Raw genomic sequence first — 25,748 nt, 5'->3', positions numbered from 1 at the left:
TGGGTTTGGAAGGTGCTGTCTGAGGGTCTTTGGTGAATTTCTGCAGAGCATCTTGTGGATAGTACACAATGCTGCTACTGAGCAATAGTGGTGGACGGAGTGGATGCTAGTAGATGTCATGCCAGTGAAGCAGGCTGCTTTATGCTGGATGGTGTCAAGCTTTTTATGTTGTTCGAGCTGCACTCATTCAAGCAATGGGGAGTATTCCATCACACTCCTGACTTGTGCTTTGTAGATGGTGGATGTTTGTCCAAGATATTGCTTCTTTTCTGATGCTTTACCATATTCCTTCACAGTATCAAGTGTTTTGTTGAGTTACCTTGTTTGTCCAAGTTTTTTTTTCTGATCTTTTGGCATATTCTTTCACAGTGCCAAGTGCCTTGTTGAATTACCCAGCCTTTGATAAGTTTTCATTGTTTCTCCTTTGAGAGACTAACATCTCAACTGAAACCATGTTCATTTTGGCTGTTGGCCTTGACACTTTTCTCCAACTGTGTGATTTGTCAAAGGATCTTAACTGATAAGTTTAAATTATCAGCTTTAGCTCACTTGGTACCATTCTTGCTTCTGAGTTAGAAGGTGAGGGTTCAGGTCCCACTGCAGGACTTGAGCACAAAGAGATTCTATATAGCACAGGAGAAGTGCTGCTGTTTTGAATGTGTTTGGGTGAGACTTGAAACCAAAGGTCTGTCTATCCTCTTGGCAGAATGTAAAGGCTCCAATGGCACTATTTTGAAGAAGATCAGGGAGTTACTATTCTTCACAAAAACACCACAAAACCAGATTATCTGGTCATATGCGGTTTGTAGGATGTTTTGTGCACAAATGGAATGCCATGTTTTCTATATTGTAATTGTGACTTCAAAAGTACTTGACTGACTGCAAAACACTATGAGGCGTTCTGTTATTATAAGAGACACCGTATAAAAAGCAAGTCTTCTTTTAAATCTCAATATGAACATGTAGCCTCTATTTGCTTGCTGACTAGCTCATGTAAATGCATTTAGGTCACACATATGCATTTAAGCAACCGCTAGATAAGTACATGAGGGAGGAAAGTGTAGCAGGATATGTTGGAATGAAATGAAGTAAATAAACTGAGAGGATACTTATTATTTTCTACACTGATTGTGGAAGGAATTTTCTAAATATGTACATTTGTAGTCTGTATTTAACTTCTCTGATAACTACAACCTGTGTATGGTTTGTATGTGTGTTGTCTTCTGTATACCTCATAAATATTGCCAGTACTTATAACCCTGTAAAAAGCGTATACAGCAGCTAAATGCAGCCTGCTTAGGATATATGTACAGGGGTGTTTGCAGTCTACAAGTTATTCATTTGTGGCTTGTCACCAGCCTAAAGGTATTCTATTGATAGTTGTACCCACTTTATATAAGGTATGTATGTAAACTTGGCACAGCCTCTATATAATCTGTATGTGAATTTTACATAACCTGCATTAATAGAATACTACAAAGACATGAAATAGTTCTAGCTAAACGTAAAATGAAGGTTCTTGTGAAAAAGAAAGCTAAATTAATGCTGACCAAAAGGCTTTTGAATTTGACTGACCAATTGTCTTGTAGGAAACTTTTCTTTAAACTTTTTTTTTGTCTGTTGGATGTGATTAGTAATTTTACCAATGATGCGACCTTCCAATTATATGCTAATAGAACTTTTACCAGGCAATGGAGAAAAATGACTTTGGTTATTCATACAGGTGCCATCTCTACTTACAGATATTTCTGGAGGTGTCATCACGTGACCTCTGACCCTAATCACCTGCCCAAATTGCACCCAAAATAGGTAGCCTGATGTTGTTAGTATTCTTCTTTATACGACTAATCAAAAAAACAAACGAATGATTCTTTACTGTTAGTCAAACAAGCTCTTATTCTTGTATTTGTATTAGAACTAATAAACAAAACTACTCAAAGAATTTAAAAATAAGTTTTTTTTTGTCTGTTGGCATGATTTTCTCCAGTGCTGCTGAGTTCACTTGTTTCATTCCTGGAAACTCGAATCAATCAGAATGCTGTGAGCAGTGATCCAGGCCCCTTCTCCCTCCTGGTGGTTGGCAAATCTTTCAGCTCTGTCAGGCACACTGTAGCTTTAACCAGGCTGAAAAGGCCAGCCCTGTACTCAGTATTCTGGGCTGTGCTGAGATAGCACACCAGCACCAAGACAGAATAAAAATATCAGCCAAGTTTCTTACTATCAATCACTGCCATGCAGCTCCTGCATCTGTGGTCATTAGGTAATGACTTGAGACTATGTACGGACAGCTCCAATAGGCATTACAAAGTGAACAAATGATAGCTGTTGAGCCAAATCCTGCAGCAAATCAACTTACCCAGAGAGAGTGACAAACAAGGAGAAAGTTAAAGGTAATGTCACCATAGTCTTACCACAGTAGGACTGCTCTCTCATTAGAGGGTGATGACTGGTGGTGATATTACCTGAGGTCACCACATGTAAGGCAAGGGGAGATATTGAGAAGAAGAGTACTTTGTGGTAACCTCAACCATTTGTGTCACTCTGCATCACCAGCCATCTGGCCAACTGAGCTTTACCTAAGGAGAAGGTTACTCACTACTGTGTTAAAGCCTTATTTTCTCCCCCTCTCTCCTAAGGGAGCTGCATATTCATCAAGTATCTCGCCTCATGTGTTAGTCTTCACCTGTGTGATGTTAACTTTATAAGAACATAGTACTTCAGTTGGGAAGATCTCATATTAATTCCAATACTTCTTCCTTTCAAGGCCATGAGTAGTCGCTTCTTTCCCTATGATGCCATAACAACAGATGCTGTGCTAAGCCTGGATGAGGACACCGTACTCTCCACCAATGAGGTACCTCAATTCCCTAAGCTGTTGTACACTCTGTGAAAAGAATGTATACTTATTATTACTTATTATTTAAATGTCTATGTAAAATTTATGATTTCATAAAGAATTTAAAAATAGACAGTGCAAGTAATGAAGGATGATGCAATCCAATTCTGAAGCGAATATCGACCAGTAAGTGGCAGATGCAGTTTAAAGTAATTAATGTCAGGAAAGACTCAAGAATGGGTACATGTGTTATCTAGAATAGAAATATGACCAGTAAAAATATGTAAGGATTTTTAAGGAAAAAATTGGAAGGATGTAGGCATCATTGGCGAGGCTAGGATTTGTTGCCCATGTCTAACTGTCCAAGAGAAAATGATGGTGAGCTCCTTTCTTGAATTGCTGTTGCGTGTGTGATGAAGGTGCTCCTACAATATTATTTGTTACTGAGTTCTAGAATATTGACCCTGGGTGAATGAACAACAGTATATTTCTAAGTCAGGATGATGTATGTCTTGGAGGGAATCTTGGAGATGGCAGTGTTCCCATGAAGCTGCTGCCCTTTCCTTCCAGGTGGTAGATGTTTCAGGTTTGTGAGACATTGTTGAAGTAGCCTTTGCGAGTTGCTGAATGCACATTGGATAATAAATCATTCTGTCTTAGTTCAATGTTCCGCTACAGTAGAAAAGGACAAATAAGAAAGTAGGTTACAGGAGCAAAGAAATGAATGCTAATCAAAGATGCTATTCTGAAGCTGAATCATGTATTAGTCAGACCACTTTTGAAATCAAACTGCATAGACAGTATCAGGACTTTAAATAATAAAGGAAGGTTAAAAATTCAAAAGGTCACCATGCTTTCTTTTGTAAAGAGACTTTGATGTTTATAAAATCAATTGACAGAGCTAGACAAGGCGACTTGTCAACTATTTGTCAAACATTGTAGTGCTAGGGGATATCATTTTACATTGAAGAAGTAGAACACAAGAAGCGAAGACAGAAGGAAGTTTTGGATGTAAAGACTAATGAAAATATGGAGTGATATTGAAGAAGTATATTGATAGGAACAGCATTACAAAGAATAGCATGGATAAAGGTTTTTCAGCCGGATCAGACATTAGTCTTCCACTCAAACCGGGAACTGGTTTCTAGATACAGTTTGGTGTACTTCTGAAGAGGGACAAGACAAAGATATTTTGGGGAAACAATGCCCAGATATTCCAGTAGCCAGAGAGTCTTTGAAACAGTTTAGACTTGGAGTTACATGTCACAATACTGACTGTCTTTGATCAAAGGATCACCAGCGCCACCCCTCCCAACCCCACAAGTGACAAGGAGCTTGTCTGGTTGTGTCGCTCCTTCATCACTACCACCTGATGAAGGAGCAATGCTCTGAAAGTTAGTGCTTCCAATTAAACCTGTTGGACTATAAGCTGGTGTTGTGTGATTTTTAACTTTGTACACCCCTGTCCAACACCAGCATCTCCAAATCATGTCTGGTTGCAACTTTCATGAATGCCTCATACTGACCAGCCCAGTTGGAGCCAGGTTAATCACAACAGCAGCAGGTTGAGACTCTCAACTGGTTGTTCATTGGCCTCAATTCACAAAGGAGCAAGAAGGTTGACTCTGAACCTTCCTCCTCAGGACTTAGTTCTGCAGAGGCAGACAGTGATGGACCAGACCAAAAGCAATGCTGCCTTTTAAATGGCCATCCCACATCAAGCTCACCACCTTTGAGAGCACAAAATTCTTGCCACAATGTCTTTCACTCTCTATCTTTCACTTTTTAAGTCTATTTTTGCTCTTTCCAAACTGTTTTTATTCTTTCCATGTTTGCCACCTCTTTATTACAACTCTCTTTCTATTCCTTCACTTTCATTATTTACATCTTTTACACCTTCACCCTCAACAACTAGGTTCCATTATTAAGCTAAGCACTCGTTTCTTCTCTTTAATTGGTATTTTATTTCCTAGACTGTAAACACGCTAAATATCAAACATCCCTCCAGTTCAGTTCCTGGAATGAGAGGTATTTTTCTTTATTAATTGAGGGGATCTGGGTCTCACTGGCTGGGCCAACATTTATCATTCAACTCTGAAAATCCTTAAGAAGCTGGTGGTGATGAGCTGTTCATGAATCATTGCAGTCCTTGAGATGTAAGTGTACTGAATGGATCTAACCGATCAGCCAGGGGCCAATTCTGTGCCTTCTCACTTCTGATTAATTTATCCTAAATCTGTTAGTATCCACGGTTTGATATACAAATTACTGGCTGTGTGGAATTAAGCTTTATAAGTAACCCCAAAACTCTTGGTGTTCACTCAACTGTGCCACATAAATGGGAAACTTTGGACACTTAGGTGCAAAAGTGCAGTGCAAAGCTGATCCTAAATGTGACCATAAATATCAATGGTTGTATTCACCTTTTCAGGAGGGTGGGTGGAGATGGAGTTAAAAACAGAAATTACAGATTCACATCACTCGTATTGTGATGTTCTTGAGCATTATCTCTGAGTGGGCTACTACTGGGATTTTGATCCTTGTTACATAGCAATAGATGCACTGCATTCGACTGACTTCAGAGGCTGGAAAGTTCAACATTTCAATTGAATGTCCACCCTCTGGCAAAGAACAGACAGTATCATCCATTGTTAGTTGTTTTTCACAAGTGCTGATGCAATACCCCAAAGACATAAATGATTGAGTGGTTGGCCAACCAGTTAAGTGAAAAAAAAATTAGCAACTTCGCTCTGCAATGAGTAGATGTGATTTCACATGCCTCATTCAACTGTGGATGAGATGGTCAGCTCTATTAATATTAATCCTCTTTATATCAAAGTACATGCCATCAGTGCTTGTCATCTCTGAACTAAGGGAAATAAACAACCCTTGCAAACAAACTTGGAGTTTGCAGCACAGGCAGATGCTTTCTGATTTCCCTCTGCATAATAAAGGAGAGAAAGAACTTGTATTTCTGTAGGCTTTACAACACCCGAAGCCCCAAATCTCTTCACAGTGATATTCTTTTGAAGTAACTGTTTTGATGGAGGAAAGATGAACTGCCAATTGTAAACAGCAGCCTCTCCTAACCAGCTTCAAGATTATCGCCAAGTAATCTTTATTAGGGAGGTTGATTCTGGAACAATATTGGGCAGGACACCAGTGAGAACGCCTCTGCTTTTCTTCAAAATAGTCCTTTGAAGTCGTTTACATTTACCTAACAAAGCAGATGGAGCCTCCATTAAGCATTTGATTTAAAACAGAGACTCAATTCAGAGATGATGCCCATAAAAATTTATATAATGGTAATTCATTTTGAGCTATTGAATTTTTGATTGACCAATTCAGTAAATAAATAATTTCTCCCAAAATACTCAACAGACTTTTAGATGTTCTGTTCAGCAGCCACCTTGAGTTTGATTGTAGGTAAATGAGTAACCTTTTGGAACCTTGACCAACGCTTCCAAAGTACCAATCTTCCCCTTTTTTGTATCAAGCCATTCCAGTTCGTCCAATATCCCTCTGCTTGCTGATGTGCATTGGCTCCCAGCTAGGAAATGCCTAGATTTTAAAATTGTCATCCTTGTTTTAAAATCCTTCAAATCCCTCTTATTTCATTAACCTCCTTCACTCCACTCCTAAATTTGCCTTCTTTTGCATTGGTGATTTTCACTGTTCTATTGTGGCAGCTCAAGTTCTTTTTCTTCCACTACTCTTTATTTCTTTAGGATACCCTATAAAACCTATCTCTTTGACCAAGCTTTTGTCCACATGAATCTACTATCTCCTTTCTGGGATAATATCAAATTTTGTTTAAAATTTGATTCTGTTTGATAGGGAATGCCAGCTCTGGTTCCCACTCCTAGGTATTAAGCAGTAACTTGTGCTAGAATGTACTTGTGTTTGCGTGATACCTCCTTGATTAAACAATCAGGGTTGAAATCTTTATATGAACAACGGACCTCTGGATCAACCACTAGCAACCAATAGAGTGACATATTTCACAGAGAAGGACAGAGCATAAAACAATGCAAGCTTACTGACATCACAACAACCAAGTTAACACTGGTCACATGTTTCAAAGGCACAGCCTGATAAGCCATTGTCTTTTCTCTTTCTCTAGATTGACTTTGCATTCATTGTGTGGTGCAGCTTCCCTGACCGGATTGTAGGTTACCCAGCTCGCAGTCATTTCTGGGACAGCAGTAAAGGATTATGGGGTTACACATCAAAATGGACCAACGAATATTCCATGGTTTTAACTGGAGCAGCATTTTACCACAGGTACCAAAACTCAAAAGAAAAGGTGACTCCTGCTCCTGTGAGATGCTTAGAGACCTCAAAAGACCTGGGATAAGACGCTTTACTAGCACTCCCCCCAAATCAATACGCCAAGTCCTACCATGCCCAGTAGATGTTGGCTCCTTCTAAATCAGGAAGTCAAAAAATTATTTTTGGTATTTTGTATATTTCATGTTGAAACTGGGTTCCATATTTATTCGACATCCATCTCTGGAGTAAAACTGCCCAATATTTGCACGGTCCATAAGTTTCTAATGAATATAAACCAGACACAGAAAGTTTCCTTTTTGCTTTGGTTACAAATCAGTTTTTCCCACTTCATTTCTATGGTTTCACCAGCTGCCGTTACTGATATCATGGCTTTGGATATCTTTTTATCAGCATAACGTTCAATCCCATCCTTTGACTGATTCATGTTACAGCAGTTGACATTCAGCCCTTCTGCTATTTAGTTAGAACTCCGACAATGCAGTTTTCTTTTCGCACATACCAATTCAAGAACAAGTGTTTTACCACTGTGATCTAACCTTGCCACTAACTTTGCCTGCATCAAAAATTTAATGCAGGACCTTTGTGTTTAATATGACTTAGTACCTCAAAGTGACTGATGCATTTCTGGCTTAATCACCAGGAACGCTGCACAGAACAAGCAACTTTGGCTGCTATCTGTATTTCTGAGCTCTCTTTTTCTTGTGTGCCTTTGTAGATACTACCATCACCTGTTCACACATTACCTGCCAATCAGTTTACATGCACTCTTGGACCAGACAGCTAACTGCGAAGACATCCTGATGAATTTCCTGGTGTCAGCAGTCACTAAGCTTCCCTCAATCAAAGTCACACAGAAGAAACAATATAAAGAGACGTTGATGCAACAGGTAGGTCAAGTTATTTTTCTTGATGAAGGAACTCTGTGGACAGGGGATTTATTTGCTTGTGGGCTTTTCAGAATCATAGCTGAAAAATGGTTTTAATCAGTGGAAACTATTTCCATGAAGAGATGAATCAGTAATCAGCCAGAGCATTGTATCTCATTCTTGATGGCATACACTTCAGGAAGGATATCATGGACGGGGAGAGGGTGCTGAAGCATTTTTTTTTTGAGGAAGGAATAATTTTGAGCCTTCCTCATTAGGAATATGAAACTAGCCCTTTACTCCTCTGTTAGTTTAATTATTAAAGGACGAGGTCTGCCTGGACTCAGAGACAGCAGAAAAGATGAGAATGAGACATGAGGCCATTCATCCCCTCAAGCCAGGCCTGTCAATCAGTGAGATAAAAGCTGATCTGTATCTTAACTCAATCCACCATATCCCTGCCTAGTAAAAATCTATCAATCTTACGGTTAAAATAATTGCCTCTACAACAACAGCTTATATTTTTATTGCACCTTTAACAGAACAAAATTTTCCCAGAGACTTCAAAGAAGTGTTGTGAAGCAATATGTGATCATGAGCCATGTAAGGAGCTATTAGGGCAAGTAAAGATGTTGTTTTAAATCATAGAGTCATACAGCATGGCAACAAGCACTTCAGTGCAATTTGTCCATGCCAACCAGGTTTCCCAAACTAAACTAATCCCAATCCCTCGAAACTTTTCCCAATCATATACCTGTTTAAAGGTTAATCTCAAACAAGGAAAGCACATTAGAGAAGCTAAGAGAGAGAATTCCGATTCTTTAGGCTCAGCAGCTGATTGCACGGCCACCAATAGTGGAACAAGTAAAATTAGAATGTTCAGAGACCTCAAAAGAGTATGGATATCTAAGTGTGTTTGGAGAAGTCAGCAGAGGTACTGAGGGGTAAGGCAAAGGAGGGTTTTGACAACAGTGAAAATTTTTTAAATCCACAGTTTTTTTTAAATCTTTTTTTTCTGGAAGACAATTCCACACTTCTATCACTCCTGGCATGAAACAGAGTTTCTTGATTTCTCTCGTGAATGATCTTGCTCTGATTTTAAGGTCATCCTTTGTCTAAGACTCTCCTCAACAGCAGAGAAGTTTCGCTTTACCAACCCTAGCAACAGGAGGAATTTAAAAAATCAGTTAAAGGCACCCTTGGGTGGAGCCAAACTATTTAGTTACTGATTATCAACATGAAACTTGAGCTGTATGAAAGGGTCGGGTGAGATCCTGGACCGGGAATAAATAATTAATTATTTATTCAGACATATCAGACATATGTTACATAAAACCCATCATTAGAAATAAATACGAACAGTTAGCTTTGGTTCCATGATTCCATTGCTGACTAATGTTCATGTCATGATAAAATTCCAGTGATTATTCTGCCAGCTGCCTCTCTTTGCCACAATCAATAATCACTCCTGATTAAACCGGTGAATTCCTAATGACACGAGCTGGAACAGGAACATTCTGCTAGCATCAGCAGTCCTGTACGCTAGTTGTGAAAAATTATCCATTTGTAATATTTATGTCTGGCTCAATTTAATTATGGGTACTGCATGCAATTTTTAATTAAAGCCCTTTAAATAATAGATATGATCCTTTCAAATTCAGTGGTTAGCAGTGTTGCCATTAGTGTATCATTTCAAGTAATTGATTTTAGCTTTGTCCTTTGCTCCAACTGCCGGTTTATATTTAATAAAAATACTCACATTAACATTAATTTCCCCCGACCCTCACCACCGTCATGACTATCTCTCCAAGACTAGGTTGATAGAAGTAGCAGGAAACCTTGCTTTTAATCTCTGGAGTGTAATTTCAAAGATTTCCTATCTTTAACATTCTTTCAGCTTCAACTCATCTAACACTCTGCTAGCCGCATCCCAATCCAGCTTTAGTCATGTTCATCCATCGGTCCTGGAAATTTCCTGGTTGCTCCCAATCTGCAACAACAATGTTACTGAAATGCAGCAGAAATGGGTTTCAAAAGGGCTCCCAGCAAAGTTATGGTACCTCACCTCACCACCTAGAGCTTGGGCCACTTTAACAGTTGTCTGAAGTCTCAGCAATTAGTGGAAATCACTCTCACCACTGAGTCAGAAGAATGACAGTACAAGTCCCACTCCGAGACTTGAGAACATAATCCAGGGAGTGCAGCGAAGGCTAACCAAATTGGTTCTCAGGATGACAGGACTGACATATGAGAAGAGATTGTATTCACTGATGTTTAGAAAAATGAGGTGGGGAAACCCTTAGTAACCTATAAAATTCTAACATGAAGTTCAGTAAGGCATTTGACAAGGTCCCACATGGAAGGCTAGTCCAAAAGATAAGAACCCATGGAATCCAAGGCAAGTTGGCAAACTGGATCAAAAATGCGCTTACAAATAGGAAGCAAAGAGTGATGTTGAAGGTTGTTTTCTGTCTGTGACCAACAGTATACCACAGAATTGTTGCTGGAATTCTTGCTTTTTGTTATGTAAGTTAATCAGTAAGGTAATGATGGGTTATGGGGAAAAGGCAGGAAACTGTTATCATATCAGAAATAATCTCACTGAACGTTGGAGCAGACTCGATGGGCTGAATAGCCTGCTTTTAGACACTCCGTTGCAGTACTGAGGGCATACTGATTGCACTGACAGAGATTTCATTATTAGGATGAGACTTTAAACCAAGGTCCTTTAAAAGGTGGACTTAAAAGATTCCATGGCACCATTTTGGCAAAAGATCAGGCAGTCCTCCCTGGTATCCTATCCAATTTTTATCTTTCAGTAAATCAGATTATCTGATCATTATCACATTGGTATTTTGTGTGAAACTGCTTTGCATAAATCGATTGCTGCATTTCCTACATAAAAGTACATCAGTTTCTGTATGGCACCTTTGCCATGTCTTGAAGTTGGAAGAGACACCATGCACATAATAGTTCTTTTTACAATGGTGAAAGCTGAATTCAATAAACTTCTGGAATTTAAAAAGAAACTGGTCTTATGATAATCATGTAACCACTGCCGCTGGTCATAAAGATCCATCTGTTTTACTGAAATCCCTTTTAGGTAAGGAAACCTGCCAACCTTACCCTCCAGGTGACTCATAACCCACTGAAATGTGTTTGACTCTTAGATACCCTCTGGGCAATTAGAGATGGGCAATAAATATTGGCCTAGCCATATGCCCCAAACAAGTAAATGAAAGCTTGCATTTATGTAGCATCTTTAATATGGCAAAAAGATCCCAGTGCATTTCACAGAAAAATCAAGCAAAATATTGCAGTAAGCCACATAATATTTTGACTGGTGGTGAGGCAAATTTTAGAGAGTGACTTAAAGGAGGAGAGTAAAGTAGAGAAATTAGGAGCTTTAGGGGGAAAATGCCTGAGCCAAGCAAGTGAAGGCAGGTCTGTTAACAGGAGACTCATAACAAAAACTGGGATACTCAAAAGGCCAGAATTGACGGCCATGGATTTCAGAGGGTTGTAGATTTTAGAGGGTTGTAGAGCTTGAAGGCATTACAGAGGTTGGAAGAGGTGAGCTTGAACTGTTGTGGTTAGAAAGCCGGCCCATAACCATCTTGGGCCAAGTAACTAACTGTGACTCTTCCAAGTGACCTCAACATCCTGAGAAATAATTATAAAAGAAACACTACTACAGGATTTCTCAGTGGGAGCCAGGGGATCCCAGAGGTTGGTGACAGGGTAGCTTCCAATGTGGGGGAGTGATTGGCAGTGGAAGAGGGGTTGCTGATGGGTCTTTTGTTCACTGTGGGGAAGAACCTGATGATGCGATTTGAATGAAGTTGGGAATGACTTGTTGTCCTCCTGTCCACTCTAGATACCTCGATCACAGAGCCAAGCCCTAGAAATCAGCTAAATTCAGTCAGAGGTCTGCAATGGTCCAAGGGGATTCTAAGGAGTTACAAATAGACTCTAAATATTTGAAATGTCCTCCTCAATTGGGAGTGCCTGCGTGTCAATTGTCTGATAATCCTGGTGTTAGGTTCAACTCACTGGCTAGCGCTTTCCCCTTGAAATCAGAAATCCTGGGTTCAAATTCTCACTGTAATGAGTTTATAATCTCAGCTGACACTCCCAGTACAGTACCCCAAGGAGTACTGCGCCCTGAAGTGCCATCTTTCAGGCACGACAGTAGATGGCGACTATCTCAAGTAAAAGTTCCCTATGCACAAGTTCAATAAGTACATTGAAATAGTAAGAGAGAGAGAGACAGAGACCATCGTTCAAAGGCGAGAGAGGATTTTATTCCCAGGTAAGCATTCTCTTGTATTCAGTATGGTAATACCAAGGATTGCTAAACATTGCCACTTTAAGATTTCAGCATTTCACCACTAACCTTCTCTGTTTGGTGAGTTCAAGTGGATGGAATCAGTTTTCAAGACTGTACTTGCTCGTTCGTTCTATTCCCTTCGCAGCTGGAAACTGGATTGATTTTTGGTTCGATTGGGTAGGCAGACCTGTGAGATTTAGACACCATCATTCATGGGTTGAACTAACACTGACATGAAGCAATCAATGATGTGCCCAGTGTGGACGGAAGGTTTAGTAATCATACTACCGTCCCTTGTTGTTGATATATTATTGATTAACTCTTGCTGAATAATTTAGGGGCTGTAATTCTAGTAATGACTAAAGTAAATGAATTCCAAAAACCTGTGCCCTTAGCATTTAACTGCCTGGACCCGCACAGCAGAATGTACTCAGTATGACAAATATTCGCTGTGGTTTAGCTACCTATTGTAGAATTTTATTTAACACTACCTATTTTCAGCTGTTTGCAATTTCTTCAGGGCTATTAGTGCTCAACACTGGCACTTAGATGTGCTGTGCAGGAATAGTCACATGTTTATTTTGATGCTGCTGGTCATTAGGAAACTCTCGAAGAGTTTCTGGGCTTTCTTCAGTTTCTGGGTTGTACTCACTGGGCCAAATTGTACTGGAGCACCATATGGAACGAGACCTTTCTGCAGCACCCTTGTGCTCAATTAGAATTGCACCATTACCTTGTTAAAAGCTCAAACTGAGAACCGTGCAGTGGGGGCAACAGGACCTCATTGAACAACAGAGCAAACAGTCCAATAACCATTGAGATCTAAGAACTGAGAGAGAAACTGTGCAACAAAAGGGAAGGAAATAACTGAATGAGAGTCAAATCAGATTAACAAAGGATAGGTAAGTGAAAAGCTAAGAATTGGAAATGTGATCTTGTTTTTTTCAATCTCTGAGTGTACTTTACCATATTAAGGGAAAATAATTCACAGCTTTAAGTACCCTGTCAGGGTGGAAATATTCTAAGAGATATTGCTGCTCAAAGGTACTTAATACTGTTAATTATGAGTCCTCACATTCTGAACTGAGTCCAGCATGTTTATAAAATTAATAGAGAGCTAAGGACAAGATGTCACTTATGTGAATCATACAGAGGAGTGGTGAGCAAGTCCTGGAGATTCTCAACTTGCATCATATTTCTCAGTCTCTCAAATGTTCTGGGTAATACCATCCATACGATGTATGAAACAGGAGTAGACCATTCAGTCCCCCAATGGTCCACCATTCAATAAAATCATGGCTGATTTGATTATGGTCTTAACTTTACTTTTCTTCCTGCTCTTCATAATCCTTGTCTCCCTTTTTCAGCGAGAATCTAATAATCTTTGTATTAAACATTTTCAATAACCCTACTTCCACTGGCCTCTGTGAAAGAGGGAGTTCCACAGACTCCCAACCCTCTGAGTGTAAAACGTCCTCCTCTGTCTATATTAAATGGGAGACCCTTAATTTTTAAACTGTATCCCCTAATTCTAGTCTTTCCCAAACTGTTCTTTCATTCATCTTGTCCCCTCAGGATCTCATTTGTTTCAGTAAGATCGCAGACCCAAACTGTCCAGCCTTTCTTTATAAGAAATGCACTGAATCCAGAAATCAGTGGTTTTGACCTTCCCTGAACTGTTTTAATGCAATTATGGCCTTTCCTTTTAATAAGGAGACCAAACAATGCACAATACAGTAACAAAACATTCCTACTTTTATATTTCATTCCCCTTGTGATATACAGCAACATTTCATTTGACTTCTCATCAATTGATATTCCTGCATATGATCTTTATTAAATTCATGTATCAGGTTACTGAGCTCTCTCTGTACCTCAGAGTTCCGCACACTCTCTCTACTTAAATAGTATATTGCTGTTTTTATCCTTCTTGACAAAGTGGACAAGTTAAAATTTTTCACATTATATTTCTTCTGCAAACTGTTTGTCCATTTATTAACCCATCTTTATCTCTTTGCAGATTTTTTGTCTTCTTTACAGCTTGATTTCCTACAATATCATAAGCAAATTTAGGAATCACACATTTGGTTGCTTCTTCCAAGTCACTGATATTGGTTATGTCTACACTTATATATTTCCCTTACACCATGAGTTCTTATTTTGTATAGAAAGCTTTTTTTTTAATCTGGCACTTTATCAAATGCCTTCAGGTAGTATTAAGTGCACAAAAACCACAAGCCGTCTTGTATCCACACGGTTTGTTAGTTTCTCAAATAACTTGAAAAACCTATTCACCATGATCTTCCTTTCATAAAACCATGTTGACTCTGCCCAATTGTACTGAGGTTTTCTCAATGTCTCGTTATAACCACCTTAATAATAGATTCCAAGCATTTTTTCTAAATTACAGGTATTAAGATGGCAGTAGTTTCCTGCTTTGTGTCTTCTTCATCTCTTGAATAGAGGAATTTTATTCTCTGGTTTCCAACCAAACTGGATGTTGGCAAAATCAGGGGAATATTGGAAAATTAAAATCTACTATCTCAGCAACAACTTATTTTAAGAACCTAAGGGTAAATCCTTTGGGATCTAGGGATTTCTCAGCCTTTAGTTCTCATATTTTATCAATATCTAGTGATTGTAATTTCCAGCTTTCCTTTCACCACTTAATTCACAATTACTTCTGGGACGTTATTTGTGTCCTCTATTGTGAAGACACATGTAAAATATCTGTTTGATTCATCCTTATTTTCCTATATTAATTGCCAAGACACACTCTCTAAAGGACTCTCGCTCACTTTACTTACACGTTATTTATAAATACTGATAGAAGCTTTTACTATCTATTTTTATATTTCCAGCTGGCTTTTGTTCACACTCTGATTTCTCCCTCCTCACTATTCCTTGCTGTGTTTAATATTCCATCAAATCTTCTGACTTGCTACAAATTGTATACTTTCTGTTTCAATTTAATACAATTGTTAACTTCATTCATTAGCCACAGATGATTTTTCGTAGATTTTTTCTTTTTCACCACCACGTATCTTTGTTGGGTGTTGAAGTCACATAACACAAGGTTATAGTCCAACAGGTTTATTTGAAATCACAAGCTTTGAGTGCTGCTCCTTTGTCAGCTGAAGTGTTTTGATTTTCAGCTTTCCTTTCCTCACTTGATTCCCAATTATTTCTGGGATGTTATTTGCTTCCTCAGCAGTGAAGACTCGTGTAAAATATTTATTCAATTCATCCATAATTGCCTCATTTTCTGTTATTAATTGCCAAGACTCTATCTAGATGAAGGAGCAGCACTCTGAAAGCTTGTGATTTCAAATAGACCTGTTGGACTATAATCTGGTGCCATTTGACTTCTGTTTTTGTTGGGTGTTCTGAAATGTTTGCTCAAATGTCTACCATAACATCTTTACTGAACTATCCTTTAACCTAATTTCAATGCATTGCCTATCAGCATCAGAAATGAGTGACTTTACTAACAAACACACATTCTAGCATCTGTTCTCTTTGCCAGTGCTGACTGACCTGCTGAGTGTTTCCAGTATTTTCAACATTTAGGTTCTGGTTTCCAGTATTTTGGCCAGAAATTATAGTGTTACTAATGGACAAAGATGTTTATAGAAAGGAGCACAAAAGATTGATATATGTTTTAATGTCTGTTTCTTTGCTTGTGCTTTCTCAGTGCCATGAATTGAATATTAACCTATCAGTCATCACAACTCAAGGCCAATTTTGGATAGCTAGCAACCTTACCGACACTCTAAACTCAGAAGATGTGCTCAATTCAAAATCGAAGCATCACTGGGTATATAAATGTAGGTTGTTGTTACACAGCACCAAGATAAAGCAGAAGTTTGTTTTTGACACATAATGCATTATGAACTAAAAAAATCTTTTGCCTCTACTCGGTTTGTATCCCTCTATTTCCTGCCTGTTCATACATCTATATCTCTTTTTGACTGATTAACTAAGTTGTTTTCTTTGTTCCTGATCACACAGGGGTCAAAGACTACTCTCTGGGCTAATCCAGATCATTTCACACAGAGACAGAACTGCATTAACACATTTGCCAGCTGGTTTGGCTCCATGCCTCTTGTACAATCACAGCTACGCCTTGACCCCGTACTTTTCAAGGACCAAGTCTCCATCCTTCGGAAAAAGTACCGTGATATTGAAAGACCTTGAAGAACAAAGCTCTGAAGAGTCACTTTCTGTTGGCCTGGCTAAGGCACATCACCAGGTCAAAGGTCGTCTCAAAGGAGCACAAGACAAGTCAGAACAGATCAAGGCTCTGCGGGATCTCCTTACATCTTTTAGACAATTTTCCCCAAAGCCTAAGGGAGCAGGCCAGTGACTTTATTTTTTAACTTGCTGTTATTTACTACAACACAATCCATGTGGAACTAATAGAAACATGATCTATCTCCCTTAAGTGAAGCAGTTTGGAAGAAGTTCAGAGAAGTAGCAGGACGGGTTATACAGTAAGTTCACATCACAAGACTGTGCTTGAGCTAATTCTCATGAAGAGTGAACCAGTTCTCCCCAGTTGCTTATATTATAACCTACTTTTTATGAAAGACTGTGTGCAGATTATTTGTAAGCCTGTACTATATAAGGACCATAATCTAATCAAGCTATGGACTGAGAGTTCAAGGTAAATTATGAAACTTGGCAAACATATAATATTAATGATTTCATTCTTTTCATCATCAACCTAAGAAGCCTGTAACAATCAACTGATATAAAATATGGGTGTCAACAGGTGAGTGTTAGGGCCCTGTTAGCACTCTGATTTGCAGAATTCTTGCTTCTGGATCTGTCATTCAATACAGAATGGTGTAAAAGAAACTGTGAAGAGGTCCCCCTGCTATGATCTGTCTAGCACATCAGTTTCCATGAAGATTCAGTGAGTTGGTTTTAACAGCAAATTGTTCATGGTTTTAAAAAAATGCAGTTCAAAATGAAAGATGCATGTTGCTACCCACAGGATTATGTTGTATTAAATTACATTTTGCCCAATGGTGTCTCATTGCATTGAATAATTTAGCAGAAACCGTTTCAGTCTGTCTCAGGAACACACCAGTCTTAGACACTACAGCAAAGGAGGAGGCCATTTAGTCCATCATCTCAATGGCCGTTCTTTGAAAGCGCTATGCAGCAGCCTATTTCTGCATAGGTCAGCAATTACTTTCTCACACATGTTATAAAGCAGAGGTTGACTGCTTCCCTCCTTCGAGAACAAAAACTGAAACATCTAAAGAGGAATGACTCATCCTATAATTTGTAAAAAGTGTGTGAAAAGTGGTGTAACCTGCTTCTCAGCAACTTCTAGTGGTTAAATAAAATAAATCCCTGACACTCATTTTAAAATCAACAAATAGCAATTTATTTTTCTAACTCTAACAGTGACCAAATTAACTAAACTATTAACAAACCGAATAAAACCCTTCTAGCTACTAACTATTCCCAAATAAGACAAGATTCTAATAGTATACTGTTCCAATAAATACAAGTCTACCCCGCATAACAAAATATAATTTAGTCTTTCAAAATGACAGCCAAGTTACATATCTTCTGGAATGTTGTTCACCTTCTCCCATCGATCTTCTGTCACAAATTCCTTTTCCTCTTATTCTTTGTAGTTGGTACCATTATTATTTAGATGATGCTTTTCGTAATACATAGATGACTGTGAAGTCCAATTTCTCTCAAGAGAGAGCTGTTAGCTCTGGCAGATGGCATTAGCTCTGGGTTCTCTGTCCAACTGCCCCCTTTTTTTATACCTGTGATGATGTAACAATATTTCTTACAATAGAATTGTTCCTATGTTATTAAAACCATCAGATTTAAACTTCGTAGATTTTTGGTATCTACGTGCCAATTTGATTGGCTAAATTCAAACCTGTTTTCTTCATAAAAACAGCTGCTTAGCCTGCTAACTGTGTGACCTTTCAATTCAAGTGTTTCAGTTCAGGCTCTCTGTATGCTAGCAAGTTGTTCACAGGCATCTATTTTAACTCAAAGCACCAAAAAAACCCACCATCTTTTGAAGGGACTACTTAATGCTTTCCCCATTTCACAATTTTACACACAACAAATTCTAACTTCCTACCTCCCAATCTAATTAATCTATCCAACTTCACAACACTCAAGCAGATCTCAAACATCATTTTCAAAGTTAATATTGAAACTGCTTCTACCACCTTTTGAAGCAGTGCATCTAGATCATTAAAACACACTGGGTAATAAATGAAAGCTCATCTCTTCTCTGGTGCTTTTGCCAATTGGCCTTATAAGAGAAAAAGATGACAGCTTTGGAGTTCCATTATGTGAATTAAGCATATTGAATACTTAATATACATGTGTGGAATTACATTATCCACTGTTTCAGCTGAATTTGTTTAATTAAAAATAAACAAGATAATGCTGCTCAAATTCACAAAGGTATACAGTAACGTTTGGGCAAATTAGGTTAAGACCAGTGGCTGAGTTATATTTCTCAGGCATTGTTTGGGATTGCTCCATTCATTTGAGGACGTTTACTGCCTGCTTCTTATCTTTCGGATGTGGAATGTTAACTGAGCAGGTGGACAGGTGAATTTTACAGCTTCAATGCCTGAGGCTGCAGTTATCACAATTGAAATCTCACGGCTGAACTGCTTTGGGTGACACAGAAGAACTGCTTAGTGTTTTTTATTCCTTTGTAGGATATGGGCATCCCTGAAGAGCATTGCTAATGTTTTGAGAAAGTGGTGGGGTGTCACCTTTTCAATACAATGGAGTGGTACGCTCAGCCATTTTCAAAAGGCACTTAAAATTCCAATCCTTCATTAATAATTATGCTCAAGGCACCATAGACAAATCCCTCACAGTTTTGTTTAAACATCCATCTCTTGTAGTATTTTCAGGCATAGAGTCATAGAGCTGTACAGCATGGAAACAGACCCTTTGGTTCAACTCATCCATGCTGATCAGATATCCTAAATTAATCTAGTTCTATTTGCCAGCATTTGGCCCATATCCCTCCAAACCTTTCCTATTCATATACTCATCCAGATTTAGGCATATTTAGGGAAATCACATTTGGAGTCCTGCTCCCTTTCTCTCTCACTATGAACAGACATCAACATACTGTATTAGCTCAGATTTCTTTACTCACACTATTAATCCTCCATGGACATGCTCACACATCGCCTTTCACATGTACACTCCTAATATACACAATTCTCTACAAGCACAAAGATATGAGTCTTCATACATTCAGACAAAATGCCTAACATAAGCTCTCAGTGCTACATGCAAATATACCTCCAAACAATATCAGTCTTCCACACTCAGTTCTACTTGCATATCCACACATACACATATACCCTACCCCACCCCACACACACACAAAAGACATGCAGAGCCTCATTTACATGAATCAATCACATACAATTCCACTGTGCATTCACAAGCATTAAAACACATTCAGAAATGCACACAATACTTCAATAATATTCACACACCTATCTCGTATACGTGAAGATGATGGGACAGAGAGATAGCCGACAGATAATCACCTTGCACAGTTCAGCGAGTTCCCGATCCAAACAAATAGAACTGTAATTTGGTGAGTTAAGCTGAACTGATGAGCATGGAAGTAAATTTCACGGGATGCTCTTGCAGTGAAGATTGAAATGCTGCTGCAGAGCTTACAGAATAGTTTTACCTAAAATACTGAAGATAACCAACGTGCTGAATTTACAATAGCTATTAAACTCAATCACAATGAAATGAGATACAATAGTTTCACACACAGGGCTGTGACTTCGAAGTGATGGCCAAATGCGAAGAACGTAACACACCATTCCAATCAACGGCTTCTCAGGCAACAACAGTAACAGATTACAGTCTCTAACATATGCCTTTTTATCTGATGTGTCTCAAACACAGGAATGTGTGGGAGAAAAGCCCAGGCAGAAATGTTACTGGATTGTACTATAAACTGCATACAACTAAAACAATGACAGTAGAAAGTCACTCAGTCCACCCTGCCTGTTCTAGAAGCTCCTCTTCAATCATTGGTGAACCCATGGACTGGACTTCTGGCTAGTGTAGAAATTTTCTAAGCAATCTGTTCAGGTGTTGTTAGATACCTTTGGAGCAGGTGAGATTTGAACGTGGGCTTCCTGGCTCAGAAGTAGGGTCACTACTACTGCAAGTGTCCTCCCAGCTGGTGTAATGGATGCAAAACCCTGGAATCATTTAACAATCGAATGACAAGCTGAATGGATTTACTCCAAGATATTTCTGGATGGACAAGTTATGATAACTGAATGACTTCCTTCCTCTTAATCATTTTGGAAAATTATTTGTGGGAAAAAAAGTATCTTCCTTAATCAGTGTCAATCTTGGCTCATTGGGTAGCACATTTCCCTGTGGCTCAGAAGGTTGTAAAGGAACACTGCTGCACTGCCAGAGGTTTCTCCTTCCAGTTGGGACATGAAACCAGGGGCTTGTCCACTCTTTAAAATCCCAGTGCACTATCTTGAAGAAGAGCAGAGACATCCTGGCCAAGATTTATCCCTCAATCCCTCTCACAAACCAGATTGCCTGGTCATTATCACTCTTGTGTTTGTATGACCTTGCAATGTGAAAATTGGCTGTTGCATTTCCTACATTACAACAATGATTACACTTCTGAAAAATGTACATAATCATTGCGATATACAGTCAGGAGGGTGTTGCACTGGAAGTCTACAACATTGCCTCCAGACCCCATGAAGTCTTGTGGCTTTGGGTTAAATATGGGCAAGGAAACCTCCTTCTGGTTACGACGTACCATCCTCCCTCAGCTGATGAATCAGTATGTTAAACAAAGATTGGAAGAAACACCAAGGGCACAATATATACTCTGGGTGGGGGATTTCAATGTCCTTTAGCAAGTGCATCGTGGCAGCAGCATTACCAATCAAGCTGTTAGGGTCCGAAAGGGCATAGCTACCTGACTGGGTCTGCGACAGGTGGTGAGGGAACCAATAAGAGGGGAAAACACACCTGATGTCACCCTCACCAATCTGCCTGCTACAGATGTATCTGTCCATGACAGCATCTGTAAGAGCGACCATCACACTGTCCTTGTGGAAATGAAATCTTGCCTTCACTGTATGATTCTATGACTATAATACCCTGCATCATGTTGTGTGGCATCATCAGTGTGCTAAATGGGACAGTTTTTGAACAAATATAGCAATTCAAGACTGGGCATCCATGAGGTGCTATGAGCTATCAACAGCAACAGAATTGTACTCCAGCACAATTTGCAACCTCATGGTCTGGCATATCCCCCCCTCACCAGTTACAATCAAGCCAGGGGATCAACTCTGGTTCAATGAAGAGTCCAGAAACGTATGCCAGGAGCAGCAACAGGTACGCCTGAACATGAGATGTCAACCTGGTGAAGCCACCAAACAGGACTACTTGTGTACCAAACAGCATAAACAGCAAGTGATAGACAGAGCTAAGTGATCCCACAATCAACGGATCAGACCTAAGCTCTGCAGTCCTGCCACATCCAGTTGAGAATGGTGGTGAATGATTAAACAACTCACTGGAGGAGGTGGCTTCACAAACATTCTCATTCTAAATGAGCCCAACACATCAGCCTAAAAGATAAGGCAGATGCATTCGCAGCAAACGTCAACCAGAATTGCCGAGTGGATTATTTCTCGTGTCTTCCTCCAGAGGTCCCCAGCAGTGCAAATACCAGTCTTCAGCCATTTTGATTCACTCTGCGCAATATCAAGAAATAGTTGAAGGCATTGGATACTCCAAAGGCTATAGGCCCTGACAACATTCTGACAATAGTACTGAAGACTTGTGCCCTGCCCTTAGCCAAACTGTTCTAGTACAGTTACAACACTGGCAATTACTTGAAAATTGCCCAGGTATGTCCTGTACACAAAAAGTAGGACAAATCCAATCTGGCCAATTACACCCATCAGTCTACTCTCAATCATCAGTAAAGTAACAGAAGGTGTCATCAACACTAATATCAAGCAGCACATGCTCAGCAATAACCTAATCTCTAACACCCAGTTTGGGTTCCAGCAGGGCCACACAGCTCCTGACCTCATTACAGCCTTTGTTCAATCTTGGACAAATGAACTGAATTCCAGAGGTGAGGTGAAGAGAGAGTGACAGCCCTTGATAACAAGGTTGCATTCACCTGAGTATGGCATCAAGGAACTCTAGCAAAACTGGAGTCAGTGGGAATCAGGGAGCAAACTGTTTGATGCTTGGAGTCATGGGAAGATGGTTGTGGTTGTTGGAAGTTAGTCACTCAGCTCCAGGAAATCTCTGCAGGAGTTCCTCTGGGTTGTGTCCCAGGCCTAACCATCTTCAGCAACTTCATCAATGACCTCCCTTTCATCATAAGTTCAGAATTGGGGATGTTCACCAATAGTTGCATATGTTTAGCACCCATTTGAGACTCCTCAGATACTGAAGCAGTCCATGTTCAAATGCAGCAGGTTCTGGACAGTATCAAGGCTTGAGCTGACAAGTAACAAGTAACATTCACACTATACAAATGCCAGGCACTGACCATTTCCAAAAGGACACAATCTTAACCACTGTCCGTTGAAATTCAATGATGTTACCATTACAGATTTCCTGACTATCATCATCCTGGGGATTACCATTGACCAGAAACTGGACTCATCACATAAATACAGTGACTACAAGAGCAGGTCAGAGGCTAGGAATACTGATGTGTCACTCAACTCCTGACTCCCAAAGCCTGTACACTATCTATAAGGCACTAGTCAGGAGTGTGATGGAATTCTCCCCACTTGCCTGGATGAGTGCAGCTCCAACAAGATGCAGGAAGCTTGATGCCATCCAGGACAAAGCTGCCAGCTTGATAGGACTACATCTCTAACCATCCACTCCCTCCATGGCTGATGCTCAGTAGCAATATTATGTATTATCTACAAGATGCACTGCATAGATCCTTAGCACTTTCCAAAGCCTTAAACACTTCACAAGGGCAGCAAATGCATGGGAACACCACCACCTACAAGTCCCCCTCCAAACTGCTTGCCATTCTGACTTGGAAATTTAACACTGTTCCTTCACTATCATTGCGTCAAAATCCTGAATACTTTCCTGAAGGACATTGTCAGCGGTTTGAGAAGTTAACACAACACCACCGTCTGAGGAAACAACTAGAGACAGGCAATAAATGCTGGCTATCCAGCAACACTCATATCTAATGAGTGAATACAAAAGAATTGTTTGTAAAAGTTTACAAAGTCATGCAAAATTAATGTCAGTGCAAGTTCATTTTTATGATCTTTCTCCTGCTTTCATTTCCAAACAAAAAATTTGGATCAAAATATTTGTAAGAACTTAGTTTTTTTATTCCATCGTGTAGGCACTGGCAGCATTAACTTTTCACTTCATTCTGTATGCTGTGAAAGGGGATACAGTACTGTGAATGTTTAACCAATGCCGTGGTAAGTTAACAGTCATGCGTCAGCTCAGCTCCACCTAGTGGTTGGATATATTATACTCAAAACGACCCATTAATTACTGAGTGATTCCCATTTAATTAAAAAGATCCCACAAATGGATTCTGAGATGATTGACCAGTTAATTCACTTTTGTGATGTTGGTTGATGGCAACGTCTCTTCTTCTGCCTCAATTGTATGAGCATCAGAATAGTACTCAGTTATACAGCATGGAAATAGACCTTTGGCCAACTCGCCCACACCAACCATGTTCCCAAATTAAACTAGTCCCATCTGCCTATATGTGGTCCATATCAGTTCAAACTTCTTCTATTCATGTACTTATCCAATTGTCTTTTAAATGTAACTGTACCTGCATCTACCACTTTCCCTGGCAGTTCATTCCACACACTAACCCATATTAAAAAAAAGTTGCCTCTCATGTCCTTTTAAATCTTGCTTCTCTCACTTTAAAAATGTGCCCCCTAGTTTTGTACTCCCACACCTTAGGGAAAATACCTTTGCTATTCACCTTAGCTGTGCCCCTCATGATTTTATAAACCTCTATATGGTCATCCCTCAACGTCTTACGCTCCAGTGAAAGAAGTCCCAGCCTATGCAGACTAGTTTTATAACTCAAGCCCTCCATTCCTGGAAACATCCTGGTAAATCTTTTATGTTGATAGCATTAGCATGAGCTGCTAAAATGGGAATAGTGATGATGAAAACTGTTCAATGGAAAGAATCCAAAGATGGGCCCTTGGGATTTCCACTGATGGAGCTGTGACTGTTTCCTTTGGCAGTTTGTTCAATTAGCGTTATTGAGTCATAGAGATGTACAGCACAGAAACACCCCTTTGGTCCAACTTGTCCATGCCAACCACATATCCCAACCCAATCTACTCCCACCTGCCAGCACCTGGATCATATCCATCAAAACCCTTCCTATTCATATACCCATCCAGATGCCTTTTAAATGTTGCAATTTAGCCTCCATCACTAGCCTCTGGTAGCCCATTCCACACACACACACACCAGCCTCTGCATGAAAAAATTGTCCCTCTCACCCTAAACCTAAGCCCTCTAGTATGGACTCCCCCACCCCAGGGAAAAGGCCTTGTCTATTTACCCTATACGTGCCCCTCATGATTTTATAAACCTCTATAAGATCATCCCTCAGCCTCTGACGATCCAGGGAAAACAGCCCCAGCCTATTCCACCTCTCCCTATAGTTCAAATCCTCCAACCTGGCAACATCCTTGTAAATCTTTTCTGAACCCTTTCAAGTTTCACAACATTCTTCCGATAGGAATGAGGCCAGAATTGTACGCAATATTCCAAAAGTGGCCTAACTAATGTCCTGCACAGCCTCAATGTGACCTCCCAACTCCTGTATTCAATATTCTGACCAATACCAAATGCCTTCTTCACTATCCTATGTACTTGCAACTCTACTTTCAAGGAGCTATGAGCCTGCACTCCAAGGCTCTTTGTTCAGCACCATTCCCTAGGACCTTACCATTAGGTGTAAAAGCTCTGCTAAGATTTGCTTTCCCAAAATGCAACACCTCGCATTTATCTAAATTAAATTCCATTTGCCACTCGTCAGCACATTGGGATCTTGATCAGATGGGCCATTGTAATTTGTGGTAACCTTCTTCACTGCCCACTACACCTCCAATTTTGGTGTCATCTGCAAACTTACTAACTATACCTCTTATGCTCACATCCAAATCATTTATAGAAATGACGAAAAGTAGTGAACCCAGCACCGATCCTTGTGGCACTCCATGGGTCACACAACTCCACCACCACCGTCTGTCTTCTACCTTTGAGCCAGTTCTGTATCCAAATGGCTAGTTCTCTCTGTATTCCATGAGATCTAACCTTGCTAACCAGTCTCCCATGGGTAACC

The 25,748-nt window shown here is 39.7% G+C and overlaps 1 protein-coding gene across 1 annotated transcript in view; it reads left to right on the top strand.

Annotated features, from left to right (window-relative positions):
- The window catches only part of LOC140453512 (exostosin-1-like), a 255,525-nt gene extending 238,169 nt beyond the window's left edge, over positions 1–17,356 (top strand). Inside the window, exons 8-11 of the mRNA XM_072548249.1 lie at positions 2,765–2,854; positions 6,960–7,120; positions 7,845–8,016; positions 16,337–17,356. Of these exons, the coding sequence (XP_072404350.1) occupies positions 2,765–2,854; positions 6,960–7,120; positions 7,845–8,016; positions 16,337–16,522 (609 nt within the window). The 3' untranslated portion in view covers positions 16,523–17,356. The remainder of the gene's footprint in view (positions 1–2,764; positions 2,855–6,959; positions 7,121–7,844; positions 8,017–16,336) is intronic.
- The last annotated feature ends 8,392 nt before the right edge of the window (positions 17,357–25,748 follow it).

The sequence above is a fragment of the Chiloscyllium punctatum genome, chromosome 27 (assembly GCF_047496795.1).
Source record: "Chiloscyllium punctatum isolate Juve2018m chromosome 27, sChiPun1.3, whole genome shotgun sequence".
Lineage (NCBI taxonomy): Eukaryota > Metazoa > Chordata > Chondrichthyes > Orectolobiformes > Hemiscylliidae > Chiloscyllium > Chiloscyllium punctatum.
Note: the sequence above shows the minus strand (reverse complement) of the source record. Positions and strands in the feature narration are given on the sequence as shown.